Raw genomic sequence first — 19,289 nt, 5'->3', positions numbered from 1 at the left:
CTCTAATCTGACATGTGGGAAAAGGCCTGGAAATCTTGGCTCAACAAGTGTGCACAGACACACCCTTAAAGAGCTCTGGATCGGTTCCTCTGCTGCAGACAGACTCCCCTCTAAGCCGTGCCAGCATCAGCCTGCACCCAAACTCAGGGCCAGAACCACTTCCCTCTGAGGTGAAGCCCACCCCTTACTACTATGTTTCCGGAAGACAGTGAGCTAGAGCCAACCTACCGCCCAAGGAGGGCATTGTGGAGAAGAGCTCTGGAATTTTCCGGAAAGCTCACAAAAGGAACAAAACAAGAAGAAACTCCTCTCGGCCAGAATGGGCAAACTATTCCACTAGTTTTCCCATAAGCTTTCTAGGGAGTTCCACTGAGATATGTTTGAGTTTGTCTTGTTTTATAATCATCTTAAAGGTTCTGTGAACTCCAGGTATTCTTACAGAGAAAATCTGCATATTCCATTCCGTCTGGCCGCATTATCAATCCTCTTCATTTCCCTCCCCCCCCAAGATGTCATCAGCTGTGAAGTTAAAAAAAAAAGATTCTTTAGAAAACAAAAAGCTCCTCTGAAGAGAGGGTGAGAACGATGGGCTGCTTGGGTGGTTTGTGGGCAGGAGTTCCAATCAGTCGGCAATTTTACTTTCTTAGGGCAAAAGGGTCCACAGGCACCAGCTCTAACGCTCTGGGAAGGTAGCCTGTTGCCCAAACACCCGTGCCTCCTCCAAATTAGAAGTTCAGCCTGCCTGATGGATGGATGGACTTTGGGGCCACTAGCTGTGTGCTAAACTGAGGCAGGGAAAATCACTCCAACATTGGTGGACAGTCCCTCTGCTGCCCCTGTGACATCACACATTACCCTCTCCCCTTTCGGAGATAGAGGCTGCTGTGTTGAACATGGATTTCAGAAGTCAGCAAAGCACAGCAGAGCTGGGCAACCGGCACAGAGTATGGGGTAAAGTGGTGTCTCAGAGACTCGCCGCAGCTGCCCCATGAAGCTTTCTCCCCAGTTGGACTGTTCCTATGGACGTTTTCCCAAGGTGCTGCCCGGCAAGACAAGGCTGGTGGAGCCCAACACAAGCGCTAAGACCAGCAATTTTGTTTACAATGGGAGGGAGCCCTCCTAGCCAAGTAGCCTTTGACCTTGGGTTTTCTATAAGGAAAATAAAGTCTATGAAAAGTCCTTTCCCCAAAAGCCCAGGAACCAGCGAGCACATGGCAGTGGTGTCCAGAGCACCCTGGCTCTGACCGCTTCCTTACCCGCAGCTTCTCCTCTGTCTTGGCGGACTGCTTACAGTCGGGATGCCACACGGTAGAACCTGGAAAGACAATGGACCACAGAGAATGAAGGAAGTGGAAAGAAGGCACAGTTCTGTTGAGCAGACTTTCCAGAGGGGCTCAGACCCCTCTATCCCCAGAGCAGGGTCCGCGCTCAACATGACCAATGACCCTGAAGTCAACTCTAGTCTCTGGGTGATTTGGGGCTTGCTCTACATAACACACAATGTTGGACCACAGAGCTGGGCCTGAGAACAGTCTAACGTAAGAGATGTTTTGCTTCATACAGGTTACTTTGCTTTTTAAAATATATATAATTATATTTAATTATATATTAAATACATTAATTATACACTATATAAAATATATAATAAAAAATATATTAATTATATATTATCAATATAATAAATAATTATAATATTTTAAATATATATAATTATTCTTCAAAAGTAACATAAGAGGAGGGTGGTGATGGCCCACACCTTTAATTCCTGCACTCGGGAGGCAGTGGCAGGCAGATCTCTGAGTTTGAGGCCAGCCTGGTTTATAGAGTGAGTTCCAGGACAGCCAGGGCTACACAGAGAAACCCTGTCTCCAACCCCCACCCCCACCCCCCAAGAAGGAACACATGCATGCTTACTACTAGTTCCATTTAATTTCAGAATTTACACCTATGCCTACATAATTTCACAACATCCAAGCCCTTAATCAAGAGCAGTCAGACAAGATAGACTACGTCCAGGCATAAAACCTCAATTTTTTATTCACTCATCCACGCCTACAGTTACCCACACTTAGATGAGAAACCAACTGGCAGTGTTGAGTTAGTTTGTAATCCTCCCCCCCCCCTTTTTTTTTTGTTTTTCGAGACAAGGTTTCTCTGTAGCTCTGGTGCCTGTCCTGGAACTAGCTAGCTCTTGTAGACCAGGCTAGCCTTGAACTCACAGAGATCCGCCTGCCTTTGCCTCCCCCCCCTCCCCCCCCGTGCTGGGATTAAAGGCGTGCGCCACCATCGCCCCCGCACAAAACCTCAACTTTTTAATTGCCTAAAATGATAAACAAAACCCCTTTGATTTAAACTCATCAAGTCATTATCTGGTGGCATTTCCTGCTCCTGCTCCATTGTCTGGGTGGCATTTCCTGCTCCTGCTCCAGGATCCCCCATTCGTAGACTGTGAAGAACTTCCATGGGCAACACAGATATCATAAACTCCTTATCTGTAACCTCCAGCTCCTGCCATATGATTGTGTATGGCTAGATATGCACTAGGTGTCATGTACATACATGTATGACTATGAGAGAGGATGATATGTATATCCTGTGTCCACATATGGATTTCTTCAGACATTTGGAGGGACTAAGAACACAGATCCCTTGGAAAGACTCAAGCTGGTGAAATTACTAGATGGAAATTGCAACACCAGTCTTTGTGTATATGCGGAATCTGCTCAGCTTTGTCTTTCAAGCACCAACTGTGTATACCGGAAACCACCAAATTATCTTGAATAATCTTGACTTCTGTCTCAGTTAGGGTTTCTATTGTAAAGAGGCACCATGACCATGACAGCTCTTATAAAGGAAAACATTCAAATGAGTTCAGAGACTCAGTCCTTTATCATCATGGTGGCACGCAGGCAGATGTGGTGCTGAGAGAGCTACATCTTGCACAGCAACAGGAAGTGGTCTGAGATGCTGGGTGTGGCTTGAGCAGATATGAGACCTCAAAGCCCATCTCCACAGAGACACACTTCCCCCAAAAGGCCATACCTACTCCAACAAAGCCACACCTCCTAATAGTGCCACTCCCTCTGTGGGCCATTCCTTTCAAACAATCACAACTAGTGAGCTAAAATACTGTCAAAGACAAGGAAATATGGTCTATAGCAGAATAATACTTCAGTCTCTGTTGAATAATCATTTCTTTTTTTTATTATTTTTTAAGATTTATTATGCATACAATGTTCTGTTAACATATATACACCAGAAGATCTCATTATAGATGGTTGTGAGCCACCATGTGGTTGCTGGGAATTGAACTCAGGACCTCTGGAAGAGCAGCTAGTGCTCTTAACCTCTGAGCCATCTCTCCAGCCCTGAATAATCATTTTTACATTGCATCACAGAAGAAGAGGAGGAGGAGAGAAAAAAGATAAAGGAGGGGATGGGATCAAACAAAAACCAGACCAACATGCAGGTCCCTTCAGCACTGATACCGGATCAAATTCTGACTACAAAGCATAGGAAATCTCTTCATGTGGAGAACCAAAGGGTCGGGCCCGGGCCAGGAGAAGCATTCTCTGGAAGGTTCTACTAAGCAGAAGGCAGCAGACAGAACACAGAGTCTGTACACAATGTCAGTATTGTTCTCCGGAGGTCAAGCACCCTGGGAATGTGACTGGGACAGCATCAGATGCAGAAGAAAATGAAGCTCATTCTCCAGGATACACCAAGAGGGCAGGCAGCGGGGAACACAGCTCCATTCCAGAGCAGACTGAGAACCACCCTGGGGTTCGGAGTGCAGCTCCTTTGGGAAGTGAATGTATCTGTGCACGGCTTGAACCCTATTTAGCATCTGGACCCAATGTGAACACCCAGAGCCACACCGCAGCCTGTGCTTCTTCACCCTAGCAGACACAGCTGCCATGTACTTGGGAGCATGTGAGGGTAACACTAACATCTAAAACCAGGCCCAGAGAGTCACTGAGAACTAATCAGCCCTCTGCAAAAGATGCAAAGTGACACCTGCCCATAGCCATTGCAGATGTATGACTAGGCCATGGGAAAATGTGTCCTGTCAAGTCCCCACAGACCAAATGCCACCTGTCACTTGCCACTTTCAACACTCAGGGGTGTGTGTCACCACAATTTTTCAGAGCAATCAGGCTAAACCTGACAAGGCCCTGAGCTGACAGTTTCTAGACTCTCAAGTAGTTTTAAAGAAGACAGTCAAGGCTGTATTTCAGCGGAGACAGTAGTCAAGGCTGTATTTCAGCAGAGACAGTAGTCAAGGCTGTGTTTCAGGAGACAGTAGCCAAGACTGTGTTTCAGGAGACAGTAGCCAAGACTGTGTTTCAAGAGACAGTAGTCAAGGCTGTGTTTCAGGAGACAGTAGTCAAGACTGTGTTTCAGGAGACAGTAGTCAAGACTGTGTTTCAGGAGACAGTAGTCAAGGATGTGTTTTAGAGTGTCGACATTCATGTCTAGAGGCTTTTGTTTGTTCCACAAAACAAAACCGAGAAAGCAAAGCAAACTATTCATTAAAATCACACACAGTGCTGCGCGCAACGAGGAGCGAAGACAGGACACGCTGAGGCAACCAAGACCCCGTAATTACCAAGCAGAACAAGCAACCGCTCTTCCAGCTTGAGCTAATCGTACTGATAAACCCTTGTCTAATTAATGACTCTTCCAGCTAAAAATAGCAGAATGCTTACACTCATGCTGCTGTTTGACTGGAAGAGAAGCTGTGCTTATGGTTTCTGCAAGAGGCTTCGGAATTTTAGAAGGGATCAGAATCGACCACGGTTTTACACTGGAGACATTTCTCAAAATTATTTTTAATGAAAAAAAAATGTTATGGGTCCTTGGGAATGAAGACCACAAATACCTTACTCTGGCAGGGACTGTGGGTGTGTCCGCTTTCAGTCTCTATCTCTCTGTGATCTGTGTGGGCAGAACCATGACTGTGACACCGTTCTCGGAAGCCAGGTGCCAGCAGGTGTGGACTTCAGAGGGCCTTGCTCAAAGGGAGGCTAAAGGAGGAAGGCGGTGTGACCAGCACAAAAGCCACACTTCTCTGAGAAACTTCGAAAACACTTTCTCTCTCCTTTTGATCTTTGGAGGAGCAACTGCTGATCTTCGCTGGTCCCTCCCGTCCACGGGATCAAAAGCCTGTCTTTGCCCGTGGTACCATGAGTTCATTCGGTAACAGGCTCTGGGGCTCCCTGCCAGCGTGTTGGTGGCTCGGAAGATCAACACAGACTGATGAGGTAACTTCTGGCACACTCCTGCTTAGTAGCTGCTCAACTAACCACATTCCTCCTACTCCAAAACACAATCCAACAAACACAGCGAGATCCTCCTGCTCAGGCGGGGCAGGCCCGCTCTGCCCTCCAGCCCATCTTACCTTGAAGATACATTTCTTCCCCTTCGGTGAACATCTGGTTGCATCTGCTGCATCGTGCGCAGCTAGGGTGATAATGTTTGTCACCTGCCTGCAAGAGAAAAACCAGACGATGTCACGTTCACCCTATTAAATGGCCCCTACACCCTTTTCTGGATTTGACAGCTTAGGAGAAAAGAGAAGATTTGAAGAAGGAGAAATAGTTGTCAGGTTGGCCAAACTCCGCCTCCCATCAGTCCTACATGGTAAAGCCGAGCTCACTGGGCCTGGACAAGGCTTCTCAGGGTGGTTCATTCCCAGAATGATGGTGGCCTTGTCTCTTGGGATTTCTGGCTCCTAATCCCTCTTGATCTAGGCTTTCTGGAAGGTTTTTCAGACAAACAACTTAAACGGGGGAGACATCCACTGTGTCTTCCCACAGCTCCACCTTAAAACTTACATAGGCGTTTATGTTGGAAGCAAAAGAAGGGTGACATTAACCCACTGAAAAGAAGCGGTGGGGCTGGGGAGAATACTCCGTTAGTAAACTCCCTGCCACGCAAGCCCGAAGAACTGAGTCCAGCCCCAAAGACCCTAGGTAAGGAAGCCGAGGAGGTACCAGGGAGGTGGAGACACTTGGATCCCTGGGTTCACCAGCCTGCCTAGCCAGCTTGGAGAGTTCAAGGCCAAATGATAAAATCTGTTTCAAAAAGTCAGGTGGAGGCCAGCAGTGGTGGCTCAGGCCTTTAATCCCAGCACTCGGGAGGCAGAGGCAGGTGGATCTCTGTGAGTTCGAGGCCAGTCTGGACTACAAGAGCTAGGTCCAGGACAGACTCCAAAGCCACAGAGAAACTCTGTCTCGAAAAACCAAAAAAAAAAAAAAAAAAAAAAAAAAGTCAGGTGGGTGAAACCTGAGCATGACCTCTAGCCTCCAGGAGCACACATACACACACACACACACACACACACACACACACACACACACGCACGCACACACATGGACATACACCTATAAATGCACAAATAAAAATGGTCCTGCTTAGCATATTTTTACTTTCTTGGCTATGTTATCAGAAAATAATCAGATCTATCCAGCTTGTACCAAGGACAGACAAAACCCTTTTAAAGGGTATCATTTATTGTTTTCGTCTTAAAACCCCGATTCTCTCTACGCCGCTTATATCCACGTTTTGACAAGGTCTTATTGCACGAGTTCCCAGGGAAAGCATTTTTACTGAGGTGGCTCTACAGAATTCTCATACATGACAGATGTCATCACAGCAAGTGTCAACTTCCCAAGGCAACATGTCACTAGACACAGGGACAATTCTCTAGACAGGTGTCAGGTCACGTTAGTGTCATGGTCCAAAAGCAAGTCTGACCAAAACAGGACCTTCATTCACGGCTTAGCAAAGAATCTCCCTGCACCTCAGAATGATCAAATATGCTCTGCGGTTACGCCATTTTTATCAGTCATTGTGAGAGCATTTCTTTTGAACTAACCATGCACCGTGGAAGGGCTGAGAAAGAGAAGCGGCTGCTTCCTGCTCCCAACCCCGTGTGAAGCCTCAACAGGAAGTCAGGGGCTTGGCCTGATTCCTGTCTCACATCCTCTTGCAGAAACTACAGACACCCCTTATCAGCCGCTTTGAGAAGGTGGAAGGCTACTCAAGATGCTCAACCAGAAAAAAGAAAATACTAGAGGAATCTAAAAATAGAAGCTGTGACAGGAAATTTATCAATGGCATCTGCCAGAAAAATCTCAGAACTGGTGATCTTGGAGTCTACTATTTCTTATTAATTTAAAAATCCAAATTTTATTTGGGGGAGGATTGTAGGGCCAGGCTAGAAGATGGATGGACATAAAGCAGCTCTTGCCCTTAGCATCTACAAAGTCAGGTGTGAGCAGAAGGAAGGAGAAGGCTTTCACTGGGCTCCTAAGTCAGGCTGGGATGTCAATGCAAAGGGTCAAAGTTCATCTCAATGATCTCTGGGTCTTCAGGGCAGTGAAGGGTTAATGAGTTTTTGGCAGGAATCTGCTGTCATCTGTGGTAAAACATTCTCAATGAACTAGGGACACAGAGGATTACTCCAGGGGGATAAAGTTGGTTTGCCTTCACCAGTAAGGCATATAAGAAAATTCTAATTAGGCCCAGGAATAAGGCAGAGAGACATACTTACCAATATATCCTAAAGGTTTGCGGCCCAGGCCATGTGAGAAGTCAAGAAAAATAGTAAGTATGAAAAGGTGGCCGGTAAAAGAATTGTGTCAAGTAAGTAGAAACACACACACACACACACACACACACACACACACACACACACACACACAATTTCTTATTCATAAAAAACCATGCAGCTGGGCAGTGGTGGCACACGCCTTTAATTCCAGCACTCGGGAGGCAGAGACAGGCAGATCTCTGTGAGTTCGAGGCCAGCCTGGGCTACAAGAGCTAGTTCCAAAACTGGCTCCAAAGCCACAGAGAAACCCTTGTCTCAAAAAACAAACAAACAAAAAAACAAAAACAAACAACAACAACAAAAAACATGCAAAGCAAGATGTGTGTAAAGACATGTATATAACTAAAGACCTGAATAGAAGTAACTCAAAATTTTACTAATATTGCCAAAGTGCTGATTTATCTACAATCAACCTGTTAATCTAATATCTGCTTAATAAAAAGGCCCCACAGGCGTTTCCTTTACTGTTATGGACAGTGTTTCCACACATTCATATAAAAGAAAACATAAAAGCAAATATATTTTCAAAAAGCATCAGTAAGAAGAGGGGCGTTTTCCCTTCTTGATTTAAGTTCTAAAGCTAAGATAATTAAGGTGCATTTAACGACACAACAGCAAATCAGAGCATGGTGAGGAGAGGCAGCTGCGTGCGAACGCACGAGAAACTTCACTTGGTCATCAAATAAATTCCCCAAAAATTGGAATAGTAGGGTTTTCAATAAATGATGAGCACAACTGGTTGTCCATTTAGAGAAGCACGGATTTTGATTCTTTACACAATCAATTAAAAAAATTATGGAGTTTACAAAGACCAAAATGGAAAAAAATAGAATTATAGGAATACATACTTTTTTTTTTTTTTTTTTTTGGTTTTTCGAGACAGGGTTTCTCTGTGGTTTTGGAGCCTGTCCTGGAACTAGCTCTTGTAGACCAGGCTGGTCTCAAACTCACAGAGATCCACCTGCCTCTGCCTCCCGAGTGCTTAAAAATTGTTTATTAAAAAATAAACAGGGTAGAAAGGCAAAATTTAGAAACAGTAAAGAAAAATCCTGCTGGTCTACGTGCAAAAATACAGCTCTCTGGACAGTAAGAGAAATACAAAAACCTGCCGCAGGCCTCTGGCAAAGGGCACTCGGAATGTATGACGAGAGCCAGCGCCCAGACACTGATGCCAATGTGGGCGAAGGGCAAAAAATGCGGTGATTCCCAAAAAATCAACCATAGGGTGGGGGAGGGGAAGAATGAGGTAGAGGAGGGAAGGAGAGAGGTCAAGTTAGTACATTAGTTAGTCCACAAGTTAGTAAGCAAGCTAATTAGTTGGTCCATCCCTAGCAGTGATAACGAGAAAAACATGGATTCGATTTTTTTCATCAACCTGGTAAGGTTGGGAAGAAGACCAGTGTGAAGAAGTAGCTAGGAGTTCCCTACACTGCTGGTGACTAAAGAGGAGTGGGCGCTGTGCATGGACCTCCAGAGATGGTGGCCACGGTGGTCAGCACACATACTGCTAAGACACAAAGCCACCACACTAAGAGGGCTGCACATCCTCCCGTGTGTTTATCCGAGAGGCCAAACATGTTAACAGATTCCTGTCATGCCAAGACTCCTAGAAACAGAGAGCAGCCTTGAGCCCTGGAGACTCTTTCTGTCTCTGGGTGCAGGCCTGAGGGCGGAGGACAGAGGTCCTGCTCCCTGCGGGTGAGCCTCCTGTTTCCTTTCTCTTTATACGGACACTCATGCAGTTCACAGACAAGCCCTGTGTAACGAGCCATGAAAGGAATCAGAGCTGAACACCTATGCAGGGTCCTATGCAAACCGAGCAAAACTCAGAGGCAACTGTACCAAAACTCATTTAAATTGGAGTGATTTTCAGAAGGGAAAGTTTTGAGCAATAAATACCAAGTGGAGAGCAAGCATGACTTATCACAGAGACTGCTACCTCATAAGGCATAGCAGGACTCTGGCAGCAGGTGGCTGTCTGAGTGACAGTGGCCTGGTACCAGCCCCAGGCACCCAGCTCGCAACTCTAGCCTAAGCCTGGGAGACTAGACACGTCAGTACATGCCAGAGCTCTGGCAATTCCAGTCCTTCTCCATCTGAAAATCTGCCAGGCAGGGTGCACACCTGTAATCCAAGCACTTGGGAGGCTAAGGCCAGAGGATTGCCAGTCATCTAGGCTGACAGTGAATTACAAACCCGTACAACCACATACCAGCCTTTTAGCTACCTAAAATACACATTATAACAGCATGCAGGAGGCAGAGGCATGCAGGCCTCTGTAGTTAGACACTGGCCTGGTCTACGCTGCATGTTTTAGGCCAACCAAGGCCTCATAGTGAGATCCTGCCTCAAAACTAAACAAGCAAACAACAATAACAAAAACAAATAATTAAAATATTTTAGAAATATTTCTCCTAATTCATATTACACTACACTCTAGCTGGCATGAGATGCCACACAAAATGCACAATTTGATTCCTTAGCTGGATTCTCGAAGCGCCTTCCTACAACTTCCAAAACGTTGAACATAAACCAAAACCAAACAAGCCACGGGCCCTTAGCCGTGTTGATCACTTCGATGGGTATTATATCATCTGACCAATCCCTGACACACAAGCTAGAATTCTGAGAAAATTCTCTCTGTTGTAAGATTTAACATGAGATACTAAGTTTTCAGCAGGCCCGTGGCTGTCTGGAAGAGAGGAGAGTTTCCAATTCCTTTATGGACAAGGAGCTTCTCCAAGGCTTGGGACTCAGTTCTCTGCACCCTTGGAGCCTCCGTTCTGTTACCTTCCCAAGCCCTGGGACATCTGAGAAAGTGCAGAGGAGTGTCAACATCACAGTTTCACCCCCACTCAGATGTAAACTCCTGCTTGTGTGTGAAATCCCGTATTACTATACACTCCGGGACAGGGCTGGGGAAAGCCACTTGGGTAGGAAGGGACACTCTTGGTGGTGGGAACAGAACTTTGCCAGATACTCCATAGTGCCTGGTACCCAGGAGGGATTCTGAGGCCCTGACTAGCCTTGGGCTGACTAAACAGACTACAGGCAATGGGGAATGGAAACTATAATTATGAAGCCCTTCCAGGGACCACAATCTTCTAGATTCCAGGCTGCCAACTGTCCCTGTTAGCTTCTCTTTATCCTCTTCTTAGAGTGCACAACTCAGACCTGGAGGTTGACCTTTGACAATTTATCACTTCTGTCCCAGGACTTGCAGATGCTGTTGGAGTGGAGATCAGGGTGTTAAAACAATTGATCAAAGGGCTCAAAGGGGCCAGCTGTGATCTGAGCCCTTTGACAGATGTGGCCAAGAACAGGTCACAAAAGTCTCACTCCTTAAAGAAACAATCACACACGAGAGACCCAGGCTTGACTAATCGCAGATGTGTTGGGTTGGCCTCCCATAATGCCCTGCTCTGTGCCAGGTACTGCTGCGGAATATTAGTTTAAGATGTGTTATATTTGTTTATGCTATGGAATATTTATTAAATGATGCAAAGGTGTCTTGCATTCTTTTATGTTACATTTGTTTAACTCTGTAAAGCTGTGTTATTTTGCCTGTCTAAAACACCTGATCGATCTAATAAAGAGCTGAATGACCACTAACTAGGCAGGAGAGGAATAGGTGGGGTTGCCAGATAGAGAGAGAGAATAAATAAGGGAGAAATCTAGGCCCCAGACAAGAACGAGGAGAAGAAAAGGAGGAGAGGCTGATAGCAGGGGCAAGCTGCACAGCCACACAGCCACACATACAGCTGCGGAGTAACAGGAAAGAAAGACATACAGAATAAAGAAAGGTAGGAAGCCCTGAAGTAAAATGTAGTTAAAGAGGAACTAGATAATTTAAGCTTTAAAAAAAAAAAACTGGCTAAAAGCAAGCCAAACTAAGGCCAGGCATTCATAAGAAACCTAAGTCTCCATGTATTTATCTGGGAGCTGGTAGTGGGCCCCAAAGAGTTAAAAACAAAACAAAACAAAAAACTACAAGGTACCACACAAGAGCTTTTCAGTAGCTTGTCTCACAGTACTCCAAAGAAGTAGGGACTTTGTAAGTTATTCAGCAAGAAGGCCCTAAAGCTGAAATGAACAATTTACTCAGAGCCAGAAGGCAGAGCTGACTTTTAAACCCAGATTCACCAAATTGACTCCTAAAAGTACTAAGAGCATTCTCCTACAGAGATCTCTGGTTGTGAGGCAGAGGAATGCCTTCCAGTACTTTCCTGGAGGTCGGAACATGATCACATTCCTTCTCAGGCAGACTCTAGAGAAACACAGAGGGTCCTCCCCCCGCCCCTCCGCCATGATCACTTGTGGAATAGTTTCCATAGGAGTTACGAGCAAAGTCAAAGGTAGTAGGTTTGTAAGATCCAAGTTGATTCAGAGATGGAACTTAAAGGCTCCAAAGGAATCAGAAAGTTGCTTCCCACTCCCCAGACCTCTGGCAAACAGAGGTCTGGCTGACGGAGACTTTGGAGTAAGGGCACGTATCATCGGAGGCTGGTGTGGACCAGGGGCATTCCAAATCCTCTGTGCATTAGCAACAGTCAAGGGCTTTTATGTCTATCTTTATAAACATTCTGCTTTTGTTGGTGTTCACGAGTGTGTGCACGCACACTGGGGATTGTTCTCAGTTGCCTTCCATGCTATTGTTTGATGCAGGGTCTATCTGAACCTAGAGATCGCTGATGTGGGCAGACCCTGCTGCCGCAGCTTCCCAATCTGGGGATCACAGGGGTACACCACCACACCCAGTTTTATGTGGGCTCTGAGATCCAAACTCAAATCCATACAGTTGCTCGTCGGGCACTCTGCCACCCGAGCTCTCGCCGTGAGAACATTTTAGAGATGTGTTCAGTAACCCCGGAGTGGAGCTCAGAAATGAGCCCCCTTTAAAAAAAAAATGTATAAACACTAAAATTAGTCAATATAGGTCACCACTCACCAGGGAGACATCAGCCTGGGCGGCATCAAAGCCCCACACCTGACAACAGAGGAGGCCAGAGGAGGGCAAGGACCTGAGGCGAGATTACCCAGCAGGGGAACGAGTTGGGAGGAAGAGCCCTGCTCAGCCTCTGTGGGAAGGCCTGCCGGTGCTGACTCAGCACCTTCACTGCCGCCCTTTTCCCCCTGAAGTGGGAGAGGTTTCCACCCTGACTGGACAGGCCTGATCTCAGGAATGCAGACTCATTGGTTCCGGGAAGCCTTTTCCTGATACACCGTCATCAACAGGCAGACTGATGAGGGCGTGCCTCGGCCCCAGGTTTGTGTGCTGGCACAGGTGAATAAATCGGTCCACCCAGGCAGCTTCCACCAAGCCCAGAAAGTACTACAAGTCTGTGCAAAGCCAGCCTGAATGGGTGAGAATGCCCGGAACTCTGTCCCAGACGTCATCACCATGTCACAAGGAGGACAGCAATTTGCTGTCAAAAACAAGGAGACACAAAAGTAACTCCTGTTTGCTTCAGTTGTCTGTTTAAAACCAAAGGGGGCTGGACAACTCCCTCCTTGAGCATGTAGGTATATCTTGCAGAAATGCATATTGTATTTTGCAGACTGAATTGCTACCGCTTTCTTGTCTCCTTCTGTAGGGCCCAGGGCAGTTTGGTATATACCTGCCAGGACAGACTCAATAGAGACCAACCAGAAAGTAGGCCTGAGCCTCAGTTTACCCTAAGGCAACACCTGACTCCAGAAAAGACCACAAACCAGGACCACCAGGCAACACCCAATCAGCATCCAAAGTGGAAAGTACCTATCATCCCAAAGGAAATACCTAAGGTTCCAATCCTGTAGATAAGATCACCTTAGCCCAGCACATACCTATTCTCTTTCACCAGGATTCCCCTAGACAAATGTCAATCAAGGATCCAGAACCTTAGAAATCCCTCACTGCCCCTCCCACCTCTGCTATGATAAAAGCCCCACCCTGACTGAGCTCAAGACTCTCTGATGGTGCCAATGTGTTGGACACACGGAGAGTCCACGTTTGAACTTGAATAAAGGCTCTTTGATTTCACATATGAGACTTGGTCTCCATGGTGGTCTTTTGGGGGTCCCAGTGATCTGCGCATAACACTTGCAACTGATTAAAAGCTGTGAAGCCGTCTCTGTTACTTAGAGGTATTAAATAAATATTTCCTGCAAATGCGCGCATCCCCAAAAGCCCAGGTGACTTTGAACTCCTGATCCTCTCACCGCTACCTCCCCAGCTCTGGGGCTCCAGGTATGTGCTAGAGCTACAGCCCAGCCAGTTCTCTATCGAGTTTCAGCAGGACTGAACGTGGAAACTGAGGAAATGTTCTAGCAATTGAGGACAGAGACAATTTAAACTACTTGGTTTTAAAGCTTACTATTATTTCCGTGTCACACAATCAACACAGTGGTCTCATTTGTAGAGCGACAGAACAGAAGAGGGAGTCTGGAAATGTGCCCATGCATTCATGATCACTGATCTTCAGCAACTGCCAAGGTGATTGGTGGGAAAGGGAAAATCTCTGTAACAAGTAATTCTGGGAAAACTGCACAGCCCCACCCAATGAGAGTCCTGCTCAATACATGTATTAGCTAACTCAGCATGGGCTGTTAATACACATACACAAATAAAGATTAAGTCTGATATTTCTTTTAAGGTCATAAGGCAAAAAATCCTATGATCTTGTGTTGGGAGCAGTGAGATCCCAGATCCTGAATTTCTTGTAATCCCCTGATCTGAGTGCCTACAGCTGCTCTGAGCACGAGACCTTCAGGAGCTCCTGATGGCAGGAGAGTGGTTTCTGGTGGGTTTGGCTGGGATGTGGCTATCTCTATATAATCTGCCTCTGAACACAATAAAGGGGGCATTCTTGGGGAATTCAAGGATGACCCGTGTCGCTGTCTCTCTGTCTGTGTGTGTCTGTATATTTTAACCTCCAGCCCCCTTGCCCGAAGCTCGCGAACTGGGTGCCAGTGCACAGAGTGCAGACACGGGGGCGCGATGCGTGGCAATTTGAGGTCTCCACCGAGATATCGGCAATCTTGTTTTGAGCAGAGATTTCTTAACTGTTATACCCACGGCATGATCTATAGAAGAATCAGTTTGATTGTCATCATTAAATCCCTTCTCCCTTAAAAGGGAAGATCTGGCAGAGACAAAGAGAAACATTTGTAGATCACACATATGAAAAGTGATTTGTATCCAGAGTGTAGACATAAGTCTGACAATGCATTAATAGTTAAGCAATCAAGCCTGTGAAACAGGGCAAAATGGGAAGGACCAGCTCAGTAGGCACTGCCCTGCACTCATGAGGGCTCGGGTGACCACCAGAAAGGACAGGAAAACCAAGTTAAAGAAACAACCACCAACCAAGATGACAACGATGACAGAGGTGGTAGGAGTCAATCCCAAGGCCTGTGTGCTGGTCAAGCACTGGGCTGCTGAGTGTACCCCAGTCCCCTGCCCCTCAGAGCCTTAGACAGATACTTCAACAAAGAGACATATGGATATCTAATAAGCAAACAGAAGTGTTTGGAACATTGTTTAGTCATAGTAAATGAAAGGAAAAATCATAGTCACGTGTTAGCATCGTAATAGCTACATCTCTGAGATGACTGTACCAGGTATTGAGGATATGAGAACAGTGGGGCCTTTGCAATCCCTAATGACAGTTACGGATTTGAAACCTCTTTGGTAGTTTTTCAAAAAGCTGAAAATGAGCATGCCATGCTGTTGGCAGAGGCTGCTTATTTGTTCCTGGCTGCCCAGACCCAAAATAATCATTCAGAAACTATACTATGGGGCTGGAGAGATGGCTCAGTGGTTAAGAGCATTGCCTGCTCTTCCAAAGGTCCCGAGTTCAATTCCCGGCAACCACATGGTGGCTCACAACCATCTGTGGTGAGGTCTGGTGCCCTCTTCTGGCCTGCAGACATACACACAGACAGAATATTGTATACATAATAAATAAATAAATATTTAAAAAAAAAGAAACTATACTATTTGCCATATTGTTTGGCCAATAGCTTCAGCATATTTCTATCTAGCTCCTACATCTTAAATTAACCCATCCTTATTATTTTATATTTATCATGAAGCTCATGGCCTACTGGCAAGGTTCAGGCTCATGGACCACGTCTTTCTCCTCTGGCAGCTACATGGTATCTCACTGACTCCGCCTACTTTCTCCTCTGGCAGCTACATGGTATCTCACTGACTGCCTACGTTCTCCTCTGGCAGCTACATGGTATCTCACTGACTCGGCCTTTTTTCTCCAGCACCCAGTTCCCAGTTCAGTTTTCCCACCTACCTCTATTCTGCCCTGTCACAGGCCAAAGCAGCCTCTTTATTCATAAACCAATCAAAGCAACACATATATAGAAGAACTTCCCACATCACCATGCAATCAAATACTTCTCACTACTACATGTTGACATAGAATAAAGACTGATTCCACAGAAAGATGTAGGTGAGAGTCTGTAGTGACTCCAGTCCCAAAGCATTGAAGTTCAAAGGACCCCAACTAGTAAAACTCTAAGTGACAGCTGGAATGTTAGAATAAAAAGAAGGGGGGCTCCTCAGCAATAGGCATACACCCAGTGACCTGGATGGACTGGAACTACTTTCTGTTAAGTGAAAGGAGCCAGACATTTAAAAGAAATTCTAAAGAAAGAGAAAGTAGATCTGAGGTTGCCGAGAACAGGGAGGGGTCAGGATTGCAGCAACCAAGCTGTCAATCTGGGGTAATGGGAAAGCCCTGAGCCCTCATTGTCCTACACTGTGGGATCATTACACACTGTACACTCATAATAATCAAGAGCTATACTTGCGGTGATTTATGATATGTTCTTTCTTTCTCAATAAAGGCACATGAACAAAGAGGGTGGGGAGGGACAGTATTAAACTATCCCATTCACAGTCAAAGGGAGGCTTATGCACATCCAGTCCTGCTTAGAGGCCCAGATTATCCTGGAAAACTGTATGAAAAGATTCTACTCCAGAATAAAGTAACCCATGTACACAGGTGGACAGATAGATGCACAGGTGCAGCCCAGAATAAAGTACACCTGTATATACAGGTGGGGTAGATGCACAAGTATAACCCAGAATAAAGTACACCCGTGTACACAGGTGGGTAGATCTGCTCACTGTGCAGTGAGCAGATGTATAAAAATTTTTCAATATTTTAAAAGCTTACTTGTGCGATTATTATTTCTTTGTCTTTGCTTTCCTTTTGTATGAAAGGAGAAAGTCAGCTGTAGACAGAGTAAGTACCTTGGCGCTATGAAGGGAACCTGGATTACTACTTCAAATGAGTTAAAAGGAACAGGTTGACAGGTGGCAAATGGTCGCAGTTCTTCTGGGAGCAAACAGAATTTTACTGCACAAAGTGCAGCCTTCCTGTACCTGAAGTTTGCCGGCAGAGTTTGCTAAAGCTGAAGACAAATGAGGTCATCTTTAAAAGTTTTCATTTTGTCCTTCTGCTTCTATCTATTGGAAGGACTTTACCACGTAGTGCAAACAGAGGTTGATCATTCGTTTCCTGGCCGCCCAGACCCGAATAATCACATGGAAACTTATTAATTACAACACTGTTTAGTCTATTAGCTCAGGCTTCTTATCAACTAACTCTTACATCTTAAATTAACCCATTTCTATTAATCTGCGTATCACAATGAGGCTGTGGCCTACTGGTAAGGTTCCAGGGTGTCTGTCTCCTTCTGCAGTTACATGGCATCTTCCTGACTCCACCTACTCTCTGTATCTCTTCCAGCCTGGCTCTATTCTGCCCTGCCATAGGCCAAAACAGCTTTATTCATTAACCAATAAGAGCAGCACATATACAGAAGGACCCCCCACATCAACATAGCGCATGCACAACAAAACACTACTGTAAATACTGCCAAATCTTTTAAATCTACTACCCCAATTGTGTTTTCTTCTCCTTTTCAAGCAGACGTTAGACTGTTTCACATTCTTAGTGAAGTGAGTAGAAAGGAGAACTCCCATAAGCCCACACGCATTACCCTGACCCTGTCCAGTTTGCCTATCAGCAGTGCCTGCTCTACCGCTGTGTTTGCTATAGCTGATGGCCTGCTTTGACATGTGTATCACCTGAGTCCACAGTTCACAACAGGGGTCACTCTTGGTGCCTGTACACTCTACAGGTCTAGACAGTTTCTAATGAGGTGTGGCCCTCATGACAGTCTCATTTAGAATAGTCCCTCTGCCTTAAAAGCCTATGTGTTGTGCCCAGTTACCCTAAGTGCTATTTCTTGCCATAGGTGGTTTTCGCAGTATGGGATGCTATGATCCTAAATCTCTGTCAGTATCCCACACTCTTCAATTTGCCCATCATTTCAAATCCATCCCTTGTAGAAGGTATCCTCCAGATCTGGAGCAGATAACATGGGTTAAATAAATTCCTCACATCTCTCTCCTCCTGTAAGTTATTAAGGAATACAAGGTTGGGGACCAGAGGATGAGGTTCTGCATGCTCCAGGGTGGTAACTTCACTTGGCGTACCCAGGAAAGGCTTCTTGTAGAGAAGCTGCTGCTGCTGCTGTTGCTCTACCTTGTTTGATCTTTTTTACTTTTCATTAAGACAATGTCATGCATTTCATACGCCAGGTTGCTCTTCCTTATAAAGGAGAAAGAGAACTTGGAAAATCCTTTCCTACACTCATTTTAGAAAGAGTTGCGTTTTTTTTTCTTCTAGTAAAATCCTTTATTGACGTTGCGCACATTCTGAGAACTGGGTACAAATCAGAAGTGTATATGAAGTTTCACACACACAATGCACCCTGCATCCATCACTCAACCAGGAAAAAAACATAGTCTGTACCCAGAAACGCTTCCCGCATCTTCCTGGGGCTCCTTCTATCAGCATGAGGACTTTAGCCCCATGTGCCGGCTCAGCTTGCAGAGTTTGTACCAATCGAAGCAAATCCCTCATGTTTCATGAAATCTCATGATTACATCTTATTTCTTTGTGCATGTCTATGACATTGTAATTATCCTTTCTACTCCTCATGGACATTTGGGTAGCTTAAAACTTTGGCCTTTTCTGAAGAGTGCTGTCACGGCCTCCTGGGTCCATCTTCTTGTGAATTCTAGCCACGTTTTAATTGCACGCTTACACAGCGGAAGGAAGAAGCCGTGTGCAAAGCCATGGGGTGACACGGTCAAACACCGCCAAAGTGGGTTTGCTTTCTATTACCATTTTAATCTGAGAGGAATTTGGGAGAATTAAGGACGAAGAATCATATTAAGAGTACTTTGCTGAATTGATCCCCAAAGTGTTTTTCTAACCCCTATGGATTGAGTGATCTTTTATGAAATGGTCTCTCAGTAAAATCACTGGTTTAATCCCATAAGGTATCCATTATCCTGGGACCTCCAGCCCACTACCAGGCCAGTCTCCACCCTCGCCATCATCCTCCTCCTTCTGTGGCTAGCATCCTTTGAACTGGATGAAATGCAAGTAATCCCGTCTTCCGTTCGTAAACTACCTTGAAATCAGCATGCAATGGCAGCGTTGCCTGGATCACGTGGTATCAGTGTTTGCCACGGAGCTCAAAAGTGTGTTCCAATTCAGGACATGGCATACTGGGTGAAAATGCCCTCCCCCCGTCTCTCTGTGTGTGTGTGGGGGGGAGGGGTGGGTGTGGGTGTGTATGTGTGAGGGCGGGG

General features: G+C 45.7%; 1 protein-coding gene across 15 annotated transcripts in view; it reads right to left on the bottom strand.

Moving 5' to 3' along the window:
* Ablim1 (actin binding LIM protein 1) overlaps nucleotides 1-19,289 on the bottom strand; it is a 299,047-nt gene that overhangs the window by 42,391 nt on the left and 237,367 nt on the right. For all 15 annotated transcript variants that reach the window (XM_041661018.1, XM_041661017.1, XM_041661022.1 and 12 more), the window contains 2 exons: nucleotides 5,402-5,489; nucleotides 1,257-1,315 (listed from right to left, as the gene is read on the bottom strand). In XM_041661018.1, coding sequence (XP_041516952.1) covers nucleotides 1,257-1,315; nucleotides 5,402-5,489 — 147 coding nt within the window. The remainder of the gene's footprint in view (nucleotides 1-1,256; nucleotides 1,316-5,401; nucleotides 5,490-19,289) is intronic.

This window comes from Microtus oregoni, unplaced genomic scaffold, assembly GCF_018167655.1.
Source record: "Microtus oregoni isolate MIOR12 unplaced genomic scaffold, Mior012 000012F_ref0000307, whole genome shotgun sequence".
NCBI classification, from domain to species: domain Eukaryota; kingdom Metazoa; phylum Chordata; class Mammalia; order Rodentia; family Cricetidae; genus Microtus; species Microtus oregoni.
The sequence above is the reverse complement of the archived record's forward strand: the minus strand, read 5'-3'. Positions and strand labels throughout refer to the sequence as shown.